Source organism: Zonotrichia leucophrys, chromosome 3, assembly GCF_028769735.1.
Source record: "Zonotrichia leucophrys gambelii isolate GWCS_2022_RI chromosome 3, RI_Zleu_2.0, whole genome shotgun sequence".
NCBI lineage: Eukaryota > Metazoa > Chordata > Aves > Passeriformes > Passerellidae > Zonotrichia > Zonotrichia leucophrys.
In genome coordinates, this window is record NC_088172.1 from 100,632,951 (window position 1) to 100,649,466 (window position 16,516).

The 16,516-nt window shown below is 51.0% G+C and overlaps 1 protein-coding gene across 1 annotated transcript; it reads right to left on the minus strand.

The window, feature by feature from the left end:
- Positions 1-592: 592 nt before the first annotated feature.
- Positions 593-16,395, minus strand: TTL (tubulin tyrosine ligase). The gene is made up of 7 exons (XM_064709609.1): positions 16,020-16,395; positions 12,550-12,628; positions 10,679-10,911; positions 7,191-7,326; positions 6,824-7,093; positions 5,858-6,001; positions 593-3,651 (listed from the first exon to the last, which is right to left on the minus strand). Exons 1-7 carry the CDS (start codon positions 16,174-16,176, stop codon positions 3,534-3,536), a joined length of 1,137 nt encoding a protein of 378 aa, XP_064565679.1. The 5' UTR covers positions 16,177-16,395; the 3' UTR covers positions 593-3,533.
- Positions 16,396-16,516: the final 121 nt, after the last annotated feature.

The window sequence follows — 16,516 nt, forward strand, 5'->3', positions numbered from 1 at the left end:
CGCGCCGCTTCCCGGCTGCTCCAGGAGCGCGTCCATCCCTGAGGCCGCTCCAGGGTTACGGAGCGCGTCCCTCCCTGCGGCCGCTGCAGGGGCACGGGGCTCCTCCATCCCTGAGGCTGCTCCAGGGGCACGGGGCTCCTCCATTCCTACTGCCGCTCCAGGAGCGCGTCCATCCCTGCGGCCGCTCCAGGGGCACGGAGCGCGTCCATCCCTGCGGCCGCTCCGGGGACACGGGGCGCGTCCCTCCCTGCGGCTGCTCCAGGAGCGCGTCCATCCCTGGTGCCGCTCCTGTCTGGAGAGCCCGCCCCGCTGTTCCGACCCGCCGGGCTGCGCTCCTCCCGACACGCATTCCCAGCTCCCCTGGGACCTCCTGTACATCCGTGTCTCTCTCCCGGCCCAGCCACGTGCGCTCTCGGAACGGGAGCCGGGACATCCACCCATGCCCGTCGCTCTCCGCCACTTCCGCACGCCGGGAATCCCGAACAGCCCCGCTGCTCCCCAGCTCCCAGCGCTGCCGGGACAGCCCAGTGCCCGGGCTCCTGGGGACTTGGCAGCCCAGGGACCCGCTGCGCCAAGGAAACACCGCAGGCCGTGGGGTTTGCATGTTTTAATGATGGTTTAGAGAGATGCGGATAGATGTGAGCTCACCGCAGAGCCGGGAGCTCAGGCATTCCCAGCCCCACATGCACAGGCTGGCGTGAGAGCAGCCGGACACACGGTCCCGAGGCTGATCCTCGGCCTCGGCAGCGCCCCGTGTACCCCAAATCCTCTCAGCACCAGGGTTTCCCAAGGGCTGCCACAGCAGACACGGTCATGGAGCACGATTATGAACGGCACAGCGTCGCTCTCCCGGGAGAGAGCTGCGTGTGGAGAACGAGAAATGCTGGGAGCAGGGACATGCAAGCAGTCCTGAAGGGCACTGGTCACAGTCACCTGGATGAAATCGGCGTTTGAGCCTTTCTTAGACTTCTCCGGCGTTCTCCATGGACTGTGGGATTTCAGCAGAAGCACAACATGACTAACTGGTATGGAACAAGCCACATGGGAGTTACCTGAAACCCAGAGTCCAGTAGGACCAGACCCTGCTGGACAACGCAGCTGGAACACCTGGGCCAGAAATTCTTCATGGATGACATGAAGGGATACAACTAAGACTAGAGACATTCTGTGGTATGGTAGGTGTCTTCTGGAAACCCAGCAGTATCCTGGGTGAAAGCTCAGGAAAGAGAGTAAGACCTTTTCTATTGACCTTTTAGCTGAAATAAACTAGAAAACATTTATTGTTGTATATTCCTAAAAAAAGAAACAAACAGAAGTCTCACAGGGGCTTGTGAGCATCACTTGCAAGGTGCACCCAAGGCTGCAATGCCCAGGCCTTAGCCACACACACATCCTCTACTCCACCTTGTAGCTATAGGATTTTGGGCAAAACTTTAGGCACTGTGCTCTCTGTCCTTTATCATTTACCTTCTGTGCTTTACTTTGGGGGACACTCTGAGAGAAGGTGTAAAGTACACATTTTACTCCAGAGGATGTTGCTTATTCCTGAAAAATTCAGCAAACAAAGGATTCAAGTGTCCCTGAAACTCTACCTTCCCCAAGCCCAGCTGGAAAGGCAGGGTATGAACAGCTGCATCATCTGTAGTTGTGGCTCTACCACCAAGCATTATCTAAACTTCCCTTCTGAGGAGAAGGATGGGTCTAGCCCCCAGAATCTGAGCATTTCTTGGTTCATTGTGATGGGGAAAATTTTCTGTTCTCGTCTGCCCTAGTGTTTATGAGAGCTCAGACACATGCTGGATGAGAACAATTGCTGTGAGATCTTCCCACTGCTGGATAAAAACCATGCAGTTTTAAAGCTCAGCTAAGCCAACATGAAAATGTCAACGGAGATGTGGTGAACTTTGCAATCTGAGTAAGAACCCTTAACAGCCTACATTTTACCTTGGTGAGTTATCACCACACTTCACCAGGACTGCAGTGAAATTCTGACACCTCTGTGCTATCATAAGGTTAGAAAACCCAACCAATCCTTCTCCCAGCATCCTTCTCCCTCCTTACCACTGAGCCCCTTCCCATCAGAACTGCCTGCTGCATGAAGAACTCTGAAATCTCCATCACAAGCAGAGGTGAGTACACCAAAATGCTGGGATCTTCTGAGGAGGGCAGAAATTCCATTGCTGCTTCACTTCCCGTTACACACAGGCAGTTTGTAATCTCCACAATGTCCTCCTGTTTCTTTGTTTGTTATGGGGAACAGGAACTGCTTTCTGTCCATGACCATCTCTCCCTGCCAGAGGGATGTGCTGGGCTCACACTGCAAATTCAGACACACTTCACAAGGTGGGACACATGACACAGGTTTAGGCCATACTTGAAGCAGATGTTAGCTCTGAAATACAGAGACCTCAAGGAATCTAACCTCTCCTTCCCCCCAAAGCACCTGATTTCCCAGATGTGTGGCAAACAGGAATGTCTCTCCTGGTCTACAAAACCTCACCCACCTTGCCCCTAGCTAAGGTCAAGATGTGGACTGTGTTCAGGGCAGAAGATTACAGTATTTGTCAAACAGATGAGAATAAAACTGGCTGGAACAAATGGCATTTGGGTAGAAAGATTTCAGGTCCAAGCCTCAAGTAAATAATGAAGGGGAAATCTGAGAGAAGAGCCTAAATTCATTGCAGTGCCTCAGAAGAAACTGAGATCAGGCTTCTGCTACTTGAAACACTCAGCACAAAAGTGATGCTCAAAATCCTACAGCCTGCTGTTGAGCTCTGAGGGGGTCTCTCTACCTCTTTTAAGCAGAATCCAACTGCCTCAGACTGGGACAATCACTGATCCAAATCTCAATAGGAAAAGGGATAGCTATAAATAAAGAAAATCACCTTCCTTGCTTGGGTTAATTCACCACCTGCAGTTCAGCACCCTTTACCAGCCATTGCCTGGGTGTTCAGCCAACCAGCTTGGAAAATGACCTAAGGAAACTGATTTCTTGGTGTTCCTGGCTTTAGGCACCAGGAGAGCTGGCTCCTTTCTATGTAACAGAGCAGGAACAAAGGAAAGGAGTCACCTATTTGGAGCTGAGCTAAGGCACTAATGATGCAGTAGGTGAGGAAAGGATAAACACAGCAGGAGGAGGACAACTCCATCGTTCTCTCCACTCAATTCCCTTAAAAAACCCAATGTTATCTCTATAGAAAAGGAGGAGCTAATACAGCATTACAGTATCCCTGCTGGGGTTTCATTTTAAGGTTGTTTTGTTGTACTCCCAGAGAGATTTGTTTCAGGTATCAAAGTCACAGGAGCTGTTTCTAAAGTGGATTTTGGTGAATGCAGGCAGAGTTATCTGAGCAGCTCTGGCTCATCACAGCTCTGTGAGGATGCCTGTTTTGTTGTTTTTCCCTGTGGTCTCCCAGAAAATATGAAGCCTGTCTCTATCACTTTTTGGCATGTTACTGAGATAAGCCACCAGAGTGTGCTGACCCGAGGGGTGCAGTCTCTCCCTGTCCACAGAGGTGGCAGCTGTGTCATCGTCACAGCTTGATGAAGATGGAGGATGACTGGCTCATCTTCTGCCCAGTGTCACTGAGGGGGAAAACGCTGGAGATGGCTACATCCACAATTCCTTGGCAGAGCTCTGCATACAGCTTCCTAAGAGATGAGAGAGAGAGAGAGAGACAATCAGATACCCAGGCAGGACAAACCAGCAGATGCCTGGCCAATTTTGATGTTTTTATGTAGAAATGCATTTTCCCAGCAAAATCTACAAGATCCTACTCCCATCACAAGGAGTTTCAGGGTGGCAAATAGGGGGACAACAGTATGTCTTCTACCTCCTCCCTGTTTACACCAACAAATATCTTCTTTTACCATGGTGGTAATTGCCAGTATTGCTCCCTTTCACAAAGAACCACAAAACCCATAACCTTTGTTTACAGTCAGAGGCTCTGGACCCTCAGGAGACTTGAGTCTCCACAAGATGCAAAGGGGCAGAAAACATCTCAGAGCTCCCTGTACCAAACTTCCAACTCAGGGAGCTGGGATTTACTGCACCAGATGCTGTGCACACTGGAATGTGCCCCAGAGGGGCTGCTCTGATGCATTCCTGGTTTGATGAAATACTGTGCTGGGGTGCAGCTCAGGGGCTCCACAAGACCCTCAGACATGTGGGATGTGTTTCACCATGGCACAGCAGGATTAGGGAGAGGAGAGACAAGGTGTTTGAGTTAACAACAGCTTCATTTTCTGCTGGAGGAAATGCATGTGTAACCTCCCTGAATGTGCTGGCATCTGGCACATATTTAGTACCAAACCTGTTTTTCCCAGGATTAGCAATGTCTTTTACTCCATGTCACTGGGGCTGTGTGACAGTGAGATGTTTTTTTCAGCTCCTGGGAATGGTATTACTTACAGCAGCCATTTTTTTCCTCTTTAAACAGGAGCTGTGTGATACAAGTGCTACAAATAAAAATAACTCTGAAGAGAAGTCACAAATAGCCAAAACCTACCTCAGCTGCCTTCAATCTTCCAAGTGCCCAACAAAGCCCTTGCTCTTCCAAGAGGCACAAAACAAACAGGGCACTGCTGCAATCCAAATCCACCCAGCAACAGCCAAATTCTACCCTTACAGCAAGACAAGGAGGTGCAAGGCAGTCATTGCACCATGATGCACATTGTGAACAGGGCATCCTGGACACAGAAAGCTCCCCAAGCTCTAGCCCTGAAAAAGCTCAACAGGCTGTCTGGTAAGGTTTGACCTGCATTTTTTGTCTACTGTTAGTGATGATCTAACCTAATTTAATCAACATCTAATCTCATAAAGTTCTAATGCAGCAATGTACAGCCTGTTCTGTTTTTCTGGTTTTTTGTTTTTTTTTTTTTTTTTAATATGATACAGATGCTCACTTAGCAAAAATTTCTGGTCTCCTGCAGCTGTCTCAGTCATGTAATACAGCACTTTCTGCTGTGCCTACACAGCATGTGTTCATGGCCAGGACTGTTGGGCTGTTCCAGCCTCCCTGTGGCTGCTGGAAGAAGCTATAACCTGATCTCTGTGATACCAAAAGGGTTAATTCAGTTTTTACTGTGCCTGTGAACACTTAGCAGAGAAACAAGGCATGCAAAATCTGCTTTCCCAGCAAGGGTGGCTGGAAGGTAAGAAGACATCTGGCTCAGGAATGCAGGCACAGCCAAAACAAGGACTTAATCTGGGAACCTGGGGAGGGTTTTTGGTAATGGGCAAATTGTAACATGCGTGTAGTGACTGAATATAAGCAAGACACTTGTAAAATCACATGGACACATAAACTCAGGAGTTATCCCTGTGTGATTTGAATAAATGATGCTCTCCTTAACACTAAATTGGTGTTGAGTCTTTATTCCTTAGGTTTTCAGAGATTTGGTAACATCTGCAGCATCCACAGTGTGCTCTGTAGTCCTGCTGCCTGCAAATTGAGTCACTCACTTCCAGCTGCTGCCCTTAATGCTCCTCATTTAACATGTGCTCATATAAAGAGCAGCCACCAGTGGTGCCACAACAGAGACTGAGAAACAATCTGACTCCCAAAACATTAAACCTGCAAACATAACTTCAACCCAAAAGCAATAAAAATGACTCAAGTGAAATTTTTAGTGCCCCATCCCACGTGGGAAAGAAGCTGGGGGATACCAAACACAGAGAATAGTAATGAACCCAAACTGACTGGCACTTGGAGCAGTGTCCAGTGTTAGCCTGGAAAACTCCCTCACCATTCATTTTCTTTCACCTTTTTCACTTGGAGCTGGGACACAGCGGTGTTTTGGGTGAGGCATGTGAATGGTGGCATCACAAGGGTGTTCCAGAAACTGATTTACTCACTGGGCACATGCTGGGGCTCCATTGACTTCTATCAGCCAGACCTTCAGCTCCTCATCCACCATGAAGTCAAAGCCAAAGAGCTGGAAGCTCTGGTAGTGAAGATGCTTCGTGCTGATTGCAGGCTCTATACACATAAGGCAGCTTCTGTGAAGGGAGAAACAGGAACTCAGGGTTAAGGCTGCTGTGGACATGTTAAATAAGAGGGGTTGCCCTGGAACTCTCCCAAATGACAAGTTATGTCCAACACATGCCATGCAAATGAGATCCCGTGAAAATCCATGTGGGGACCCCTGAGTTAACTCACAAAGAGCTGCAGAGCATCCTCCCTCACCACTGGGTCAGGCAAGCTGAAAAACATGATGTGCAATGCCACCAAGGGCTGCAGCAGGTCCCCAGGAACTGCCACTGGATGCTCATTTGCCTTCAAGTCCCTCAAAGATTACGCCACATCTTTTTTAGTGCAATTAACAGCAGTGGGGTACTGGCAAAGCAAATCCCTTCATGAAGGACTGCTTTGTCAAACCTGCAGCACCAAGATCTCTCTCCAGGCAGTTTCTATGCCCAGGAAGGAACTGGCTCTTATGCACTGAGTAAGATGACCCAGGCAACAGCTATGTGCTGTGCTGGCTGATGGTGGAGGAAGCATCCAGAGTCTGCACACTTGAGTTCACCTTCACTTCCCCTCTGTCACCTTTATGCCTTTCTTAATCTCAGCCTCTCCAGCCCTGGCTCTCTTCCCTTTTCACTCTATCCTTCTCCAGCCACAGCTGGCAAATCACAGAGATGTGGACACACACCACTGAAGCAACAGCACTCATGGAGGTGCCTTCTCACTGAGCAGAGACATGGGGCCATTTATGGACTTATCCTAAATTTCTGCAATTGAAACCCTTTCCTTCTTGCTCTATGTCCATACTCCCTGCCCCTGAAGGGTTTTGCCCTCCTCAGCAGCAGGCAGCTGGCTACCTTATGATGTGTTTGATTTGCAGTAAGATGCTGTTCTCAAGCGTTGTGTTCAGGGCATCCATCAGATACTGGTTGAACTCCTCGAAGAACATTTCATTCCCTTCCTCGTAGCGCCCGTAGTTTTTGGAATATTCCTTCTGGATGCAGTGATTGGTCAAGTGGCAGGTTTTGTCCTGGAAGTTAGCACTGTTATATGGTTCTGAAGAGGTCCGCAGGACACCCTCTCTGTAGAGGTAGATATTATATTGATGATCCACAAGAACCCAGCTCCTGGGGGAACAAACAGGAGGACAAATTCTAGCCTCAGTGGCTCCCAAAGAAACAGCATGAACAAGAAAACTGCTATTACAAAGGCAGGAAAGGTCACCTGATGTCAAACTTGCGATGCCCCGGCTCTAAAAGTAGAGGATTCTCCAGGTACTTCTGAATCACGTGCACTTGTCCCTGCTCATCGATGAAGTCCAGGAGCTCTGAAGCCTCTGAAGAAATCAGGATCCCTTCCCCTGGCACAGAAAGTTGAAGACAAAATTAGGCAGAGGATCCTTCTACCTTTGTTGGAGCTTTTTCAGGCCCCAAGTGGCTCATTAGCCCAAAAAGCAACATGCAAGAACCCGTGGCCCCAGGGTCAGCAATGGCACAGTCACTCCACGGGAATGAATCTGTGGAGGGATCTCTTCCTTGCCATCCCCAGAAACAAGCCCTGCTGCAAATGGGAACCAAGGGCATCTGACAGGGCACAGCCTGCCCAGGGCATGTCTGCAGGGGGGTGGCTGCTGAGGTGAGAGGAGATGCACAGTAAACAGAGACTGGGCAGGCAGTGAGGCAGCTGTTTGGCTTGGGGGCATTCTGGCTTCTTTTATGTCTTTTCTTCTTCCTATCTAGGTTTGGCAGGGGTAGGAGGATGTGGTGGTGGTTGTATTTGGCACTTGGCAAATTTGGTTTTGTTTTTCCCTGGTTTTCAGCAGTTTAGAGAGAACAGGGAGTTTGGCACATTTTCTGTAAAGATTTTTGCCCTTCTTTTTTATTTGGGGAGGGAGATTTGTGGGGCTTTTTATCCCAGACTCAAGACTGACTTTCCCTGTCTGGCTTCTCTGGCTGCCAGAGGCAGTCACACATGCACACTTGTGCACTGCTGCCCTGCTCACTGAATTCATTTAAGTGATTATTAAAATCATTGCTGAATAAGGAAAAGTACTATTTCAAATTGCTCATCCATGTACTCAGTGCTCCTGCTGTGGAAGCTCTTCATTAAAAAAATGAACTGTGCCATTTAAACACTCCTACATTTTGGCTGAAGCTGTCACTGTTCATCTCTTGCAAGAGTCCAAATAGCAAACTTCTGTTGCAGAGCACTGAAGAGAGCCCATTTTCCTTCTGGGATTTCATAAAGGAAGGGCATGGTACCAGGAGGGATAAGCCAGCTCAGGTAGTTATCAAACCCTCCTCTGGCACTATGCCCATTCTTGAGGTATTAAGTTTTCTGGACTAAACCTGATTACTTGGTCTTAATTTTGTGCTGAGTGTTTTTGAGGAAATACTGTGCAAAAAAAAAAACAAAACCACAAACCCACTCTTTAAGGGGGCATCAGAGGGATAATAGAGGTTTGAAGCACAGGCAGGGTTTGACAGGATCATCCAACAAAAAATGCTCCTAGCTGTGATTTCTGAAGGTTGCTGCCAGCACAGCCCTGCAGGTACTCCCACTGCTGCATCCTCTGCTCAGCTTTCCAGCTCTACTGTCCTCTCATTCATCCCAGCACCCTCCACTGAAAGGAAGCCTGAAATTAAAGTATCTCACCCATGATTTATGCAGAGGGCAAGATGTTTTAGTCTCCTGATCACAGCAGAGCAAGGCAGAACCTTGCACTGGCACAACTTAAGGCTGTGCTCTGGGAGAAGGAGGGAAACAACATCCCAGAGCCAGCAAAGCTGCTGCAGTGGGGAGATCAGCAGGCACCTGCTCCACATGGACAGATGGCAAACCCAGGGGAGGGTCAGCGCAGCCACCCAGTGAGGCAGCAAAGCAGCTTATGGGGGGCAGCTGGCAAAGAAAACACCAGAACCTCCAGCCACAGCTGCCAACCCTTCAAATGTTTGACTAAACCTTGAATTTTCCTGTTACTGATGGATGACTAAGCTTCTGTTAGACCTGTCCCAAGACAAGGGCTGGGCCTGAGCTGTATCTTTCTTGGTAATTAGCATGAACAAGCTTTCTTTTTCATCAGAGGTAATCCCCAGACATATAAAACTTCCCCCTAGAAGATTACCATGAGACTCTGCTTTTCACTTTAACTTGCAGCAGCACAGTGATGAATACAAAAGGCTACTCTGCTTTAGTGCAGAAAAGATGGGATCACATGTGCATGAAGTATCTGAAGAGCCTGAACCTGCTCAGCCTGCAGCAGACCACAGCAACTGCCTTTCCAAATGCCCAGATGGATTTTTCTGCCAGTTTACCCCACAGAAACACATTTTTGCACTGGCATAACAAAAGGACTCATCTCCCATTCATTCCTGATGAAAACAAGGATACTCTTCCAATTCTTCTTGGTGACACAGCCAAGAGGGCAGGACAGAGAGGGAAGCTGGTGTAAAGGACAGTTTTATGGTGCAGCCAGCTCTGGCTTTCACATTCTCTTTTCTGCAAGGCTGCATGCAAAGTGACTCTGCAAAGATGAGTAATGGGCTTGTTCTCCCTGAAAAGACCAGGTCCTTCCTGAGGCTAGGCTCTGCTGCACACACAGCAAGGTAAGTTTTTAAACATAGCCATTGTAACAAAAAAATGTGTTCATGATAAGACCATAACTGACAGAGAGAACACAGTCACCAAAGCCCTGCATTTAGAGCTGTGTCCAGCCAACTCACAGCTCCTTATTTCTGCAGAGTGAGTATGGAATGACCCTGGAACAAGGAAGGACACATTATCACTGGGGTATCTGTTTGTCCTACTCAGATTAAATGGACAGACAGACACTGCATTGATTGTCTGTGCTCTGGTACCTTCCCCTGAGGCCTGGGTACAACTGTGACGCACTGAGCTTGTGGCTGCTCATTGTGACCACAGGCAGACCACTGGCACCAGGCACGTGAGTCTGGCTGAAAGACAAGCAGGATTTGCACCCAGGAGAAGGCAAGTTAAGCTGCAGCATGGGGAGCTGGGCTCCTTGCCCCTGCAGGCTACTGTCCTGCCTGCTGACTGCCTCCCTGTATCCTGTTCTGCCCCCTCTAACCTGCTCTCCACATTGCCCCCACTTGCTGGTCCCTGCTGAGTCACAGACATCTTTTATGGAAAATCCTTAAGATTTTTCCTCCTGAGAAGCTGAGAAGCCTCAGGAACAAAATGTAAACATTGATTATCTGCTGCTGTGGAATGCAACAGGTGGATCTTTGATTGGCCCATGTTGGATGTTTTAATTAATGGTCAATCACAGCCCAGCTGGCTCAGACACAGAGCCAAGCCACAAACCTTTGTTATAATTTTTTTCTATTCTATTCTTAGCTGGCCTTCTGATTAAACCTTTTCTTCTATTCTTTTAGTATAGTTTTAATGTTATATATATAACAAAATAATAAATCCAGCCTTCTGAAACATGGAGTCAGATCCTCTTCCCTTCCCTCATCCAAGAACCCCTGTGAACACTGTCACACTGCTGCCTTCTCCCCACAGCACATTCCCACATTTTGAGGTGCATGTTCATGTCCTAGGTACCACATGCACACCACCCTGCCTGTCTGGCATGGCCAGTGGAGCCCTTCAGACACATCAGCTTGGCTCAGCCAAACCCTGTGACCCTACAGATCATGCAAAAAGAGTGAGGAATGATGAGGAGCAGCTCCTGGTGCTGGAGAACGAACCTTTGGCACCAGCAGAGGACTTGGCTATCCACACGTTGCCCTCGTTTCCCTCGCGGCGCCGGTTGTAGGCGGCCAGGAACACTTCCCGCTCGTCTGTCCTCGAGTTGTTGATGAGATGGCGAATTCCATTCTGGGCTGGAGCCACCGGGGTCTTCAGGTTTGTTGGGTAAATCACATAGGACTCAGGGAACCACGTGCAGGACTCCGATAGCTCAGGGCTTGTCTTGATGAGCCTGGGCGAACACAGACAGGCTGTTAATGTCCAGAGTGTCCCCACCTGCATGGGGCCTCTTTAATAAAGAAAAATCATCATTAACTGGGCTCTTTTGCTTGTTGATGAATGGCAGCTTATGGATAGTCTGTGCTAAATTATCCTGTTTTCCTTAGAGCCTTCAAATTAGGGTTTTCCTAAAGATATCATGGCAACCCCAGCCCACAGCAAAGCACTGCTCTTTGAACCAGAACCTGCATACTTTCATTAAACATTTTACTGATATCATGAAACTAACAGCTGAGAAGTTTCCCCATAACTAAAACTGGTGCTGCATTCCCTGCACAAGGGAACTGAGGAGGGATTTTCACTGACATGGCTCAGGGCAGGAAGGATCACAGCTGGAAAAAGGAAAGCCAGAGCAGTAATGCTGTCTGTGCTGGTGTTTAGCCCTTGATCCCATTCCCACTGAGATAGGACCAGGTGTCCCAGCTGTGCATGAAGAGATCTCTGGGAAGCCAGAGAAAGCAAGGGCACAGCTCCATGTTTCACATCCCAAGGTGTCTGGAATCCCTCAGGCACATCTCTCTGGAGACAGCAGCAAATTCCTGTTAGCAGAGCTCAGGCCTGTTTTCTTTCCAAGTCAAGGGAGCTGCCTGCCTCTCTAAATGCCTGTGCTTTGCTTAAAGCCAAAAGTGGAGTTCATGAGGTGCTGACTCTCTGTGCATTTGTGCCTCTCTGCTGGGATGGCAGTGAGTCAGTGGCACTTTGGGAGCCCTGAGGAATGTCATTTGTTGTCCTGTGGGTTCCAAGGTAGCTTGATGCGTGCTTGACCCTGCAGTTAAAAAGGTCAGCTAAGCTGCAGGATATAAAACCAGGTGTGCAAGTGCTTCCAGCACTCCAGGTAACAGGCTAAAGAGGAATTCATCTGAGGACTGCTCTAAGTGCTTATTTAAAAATACTCTGCCACTTTCTGACAAACACCATCACCACTGCCAGGAAAGGAACTGGGAAGAGGCTCTTTGCAGAGGAAGGAGAGGCCTTGGATCAGCACACCCAGCCTGCAGGACTGCATTAGTGAGGGGCAGCACAGACTGTAATGGGCAATCACAGGAGACCAAGAGCTCTGCCATAAAGACACAGAGTTTGCACAGGGACAGGGTTATTTACCATGAAAGTTCATCCACATTTCCCCAGGAGAGCCTGGCATGGCAGGTCATGCAGAAATAACTCCCAGAGCTCTTCCTGGAGATGTCTCCAAGCATTTGTTTGACCAACAAATCTGATTAGCTAAAGGCACATTAGTGTCTCTTCTCTGTATGGAACAGAGAATAAAAGGAGAAGGTTTTAATTAAATGTCTACAAGGAAAAAGAGCAGATTCGTTTGGGTTTCTTTTTCCTTTTTGATTTGGCTCTAATCTGATTCAATACAGTCCATGGTTTCAAGTAGATACGACTCAGTGGAAATGGCATTTCCCCTGAGGTTACAGAGAGGCCTTTGTGCACACAAACAGCTCCAGAGAGCAGCCCAGGAGCCTGAAGACAGCACATGCACAGGGCAGCTGTTGTGTGAAATACCCTCCAAACAGGTTCAACACTCAACAAGGGTTAGAAGGGAAACTTCTGCCAAGCCCATCTGACATTTCAGTGTATTTCTTACTTCACCAGAGATGCTTTGCGGCACAGCTTGTCTGCTCCCCTGTAGTAATTCACCAGCTGCACAAGTCCAGGTTCGTGGCCTGAGAAGGGGAAACAGAGGTCAGACAAACTCCAAAATGAACAAAGGCAAAGCAGCTGCTTGGGGCAAAGGACCTGTGCATTAGAGTTAAAAAAAGGAGGCTGTTTCCTTGCCCTGCATTACAGAAACAGATTGTAAACTGGTCCTGGTCCCTGTGGTTTCTTTCACTTAGTTACAAAAAAACCATGCAGTTACCCACTTGTTTTTATTCTGACACATCCATCTTGCAAAGGAAAATAATTTTTTCCTAATTCACACTGGGAACTGGGAGGTGCTCTCCATCTGCTGGTGTAAGCTTGTAAGAACCAAGATTTCAGTCACTCTTAAATACAGGTGAAGGATGCAGGGAAACACACCCTGACACAAAGATCACAGCTCAGCAAAGGGCCTTTTTGCTTTGTCATGTACAGCACGACTCCCTCTTGGGCCTGAGACCACAAAACACTGGGAAACACTTGGAGTCTTGCTTCTTTCTAGCAGTTTGCAACAAGTCCTGTTGGATACCTGAGGTGAGAAGGAACCTCTGGGAGTCTCTGCTCCAACCTCTTGTCCAAAGCCTGAGCATCTCCAAAGACAGATACAGACTTTAGGTCCTTGTCCCAGGGCTTGGCTGTCAAGCTGTGTCCCCTTGACTATACTGGTGGCCCTTCCTATAGTGACTCCAGATGTTTAAGTCTTCACCTTTTCACAGAACAGAAACACTCGTGCTCAGCTGGAAGCTCCCTGAGAGGGACCAGAATCCAGAAAAAGGATTTAGGGTTTTACTTATCCTCCTTGGTGTCTGCCTGGGAAAAAAGGCCTGGAGCAAACATTACCTTAAACACCAGGCAGCTGCAAGATCACAGAGAGGGAATATCTATTTTCAGCCTGAAAGTCACTTCCCTGACCTGGGTCACTTTTATTCACAAATCTTTAAATACAAGATAGCTGAAAACCATCCTGCAGAAAAGATCTGTAGCTTCAGGCACTTCAAGGTGCATCCAGCACAGGCAGGTTTTTTTTCTTTTACCGAAAAGAAAATAATAAAACCCCTCAAATTTTCTTCTGTTTCCAGTTTATCCTGGGGAGATGGGCTCATGAGCATTGCCATGGAGCAGTGGGCTGCAACATAGACTTGGGTGGCCAGGAAAGAGGTACCGCAAGGCAGGAAGGGAAACTTCTGGAGCATGTTGTGAGCTCTGCAGCATGCATTTAGTGAGATTAAAAAGCTGTCAAGGCACTGACCAAAGTGGCAATCCTCTCCTGGCCAGCAGAGCATGGAGCCCAGCATCCCCTGCTACATGAGCCTCTCCCTCCTTTCCATGCCCTCAGCACAAACTGCTTTTCTCCTAGATGAGGACACAGCTTAAGGGCACAATCCCCCAGGAATTAGGTTATCAGTGAGAGCTGCAGAGGTCCCTGCAGCTGGGCAGAAGCAGTGGTGCATGCTGAGTCCCCACTTCTCTCCATGATCCAGCTTAGGCCCTGAGTAATGCAAATCCCTACAGTTCCCTGAATTAATGTCTGCTTCCACTGAGTAGAGCCCTTAGGAAAACCAAGCCAGCTTTGATGCAACAGTTGCTCAGGAAGAAGATAGAGCTTTTTGGAAAATGCACCAAAATAACCACGTTATTTTTGGTCTAACTCTACTGATTTCAGGCAACCAGTTCCTGCTATAGGAGGATGGTTTAAAGATGCCAGTGCCAAAGCATGGCCCCTCTCCATGGGTTATAGATATGGCTTGGCTGTGAGAAATGGCTTGAGTTTTTGTGCATCCCATGGCAACACATGCTGGAGGGCTCAGGGAAGCCCTTCCATCACTCCAGGACACTTTTAGAGGATGGAAGGGGTTAGTCAGAGATGGCCACAAGCCCACTCTCAAGGAACTGCACTCATTTTGCAATGAGGCCTGATGCTCACAGGTGCTCCATGCTGAGCAAGTTAAAGCACAGGTCTGCCTGCTGTGCCTGCTGCAAGCACATGTGAGCATCCTCGCTGCCTGAGCCTCTCCTGGTGTCTCCCTGCCTGCTGCAGGCACTGGCAGTGACCAGATGGCACTGCCATGTGATGGGGGCTTTCCACTCACCAGTGTGCAGGAGACAAGGGAGAGGTGCTGGAACTGGTGACTTGCAAATTGTTAAGAGCAGCCAGAGATGGGTCCCTGCTGCAAGAAAGGGGTTGCAAGAAAGGGGCTGCAAAGCCATCTTGCACCAGAGCTGCTGGACTGAGGGGGCTCTGCCTGTTCTGATGTTCATGCAGCCAGAAGCAGTGCTGCAAAACCACCCCAGAAAGACACAAACCAGGGCCAAGATGACAGTGCAGCCCTGCTCCCTGCCACGCCCTGCAACACTGCCAGTGCCTGGCTTGGCTCTCCTGTTCCTGGGCATTCTCCCTCCCTGCTCCCGGGCTCTGCACCATCCAGCAGGGCACAGGGCCAGGGTGGCTGTGCCATGGGGCAGCAGCGGCATGGCAGGCAGGGCACAAACCAACACAGAGCCCTGCACGGTGGCAGGGTGACACAGGGGGTCAGGCAGCAGGGGAAAAGGTGGTGGGGCAGCGGTTGTAGGGGGCCCGGCACACACAGAGCCTCTGGAATTACCCACACCCTGCTCCAGACAGGGACAGCGCTGTCACCCTCACCGAGCCCTGCAGAGGCACATCCCCACCAGCTCGGCTCTGGAGTGAAGGTCTGAACGAGCCTGGCTTAGCCGTGTTCCTGCTGCCTGAGGCAGGAGGCAGAACAGCTCTAAGCCTCACACCACGTAAGCTCAGCACCGCAGTGTCCGTGCCCAGCAGCAGGCAGGGGATGACGCCGGAGCCACCGCGGCCCCACAAAGGCACCGCCGCTTGTCCGGATCCCCCCGCAGCGGTGCGAGCGGCCCCAAGAGCACCGCTGCAGGGCAAGGAAGGCGCTCCTGGGCTGCACCAGAGGGGGCCAGGATCCCCAGCTCTGCCGCATGTCATGGGGGAATCTCCGAGCGACCCTCGTGTCATCCCCCCTGCCCTTCCCACTGCTTCACTACATCACAGGCCTCAAGCCGGGCGGGTGTTTGGGGGGACCCGGTGAAATCACTCTCGGGGAGCTTGGGAAGAGGATCCTTCGAGCCCCGGCTGGCAGCAGCAGGGCCCGCAGAGAGCCGGCTGCGCGGAGACCCCGCGGGGCCTGAGCTTTGTTTGGGCGCCGGGGCGGCCGCCGAGCCGCGGGGACAGCGACAGGGACGGGGCGGGGAGCGGGGCCGGGGGCACCGCATCCCCAACCGCGGGGCTCCGAGAGGCTGCGGCGACCCCGCGGGGACGCTGCCCTGCGGCGGGGGACAGCGGGGACGGGCGGGCAGAGCCGCAGCCAGGGACCGAGGGGGAGCGGGGAGCGCCGCTGCTGCCGGCGGCGGGGCGGGCGCGGGGAGGAGCCTTACCCAGCCTGCCGAAGGGGAGCCGGTTCCTCTCGCCCAGCATGAGGTTGAAGCGGGGGTTGTCCCTGCGGAGGCGCCGCCACTGCCCGCTGGCCAGCAGCAGCCGGCTCACCTCGGTGTACACGCTGCTGCCCTCGTCCCGCACCACGAAGGTGTACATGGCGGCGGGGCGGGGGGGAAGGGGCTCCCCACCCTACCCCCGGCGGCTCATGGGGCCCCGCCGCAGCCCAGGCAGGGCCCTGCGCGGCCGCCGCCGCCCGGCCCGGCTCCGCATGGCCGGGGCCGCCGCCCCCGCGCACCGCCCGACAGCCTGCCCAGGCGGGGACTGACCCGGAACCAGAACCGCCCTCCCGAGCCCGATCCTGAGCCCGAGCCGGCTCCGGCTCCTGCTCCTCCCCGCCCCGTTACGCCGTGCAGCCGCCGGGGCGGGGCGTGCGCCCGCTGGGGGCCGGGCCAGCGTCTCCGCGGCGTGACACGGGCCGGCGTCTGTCACTGCCCGG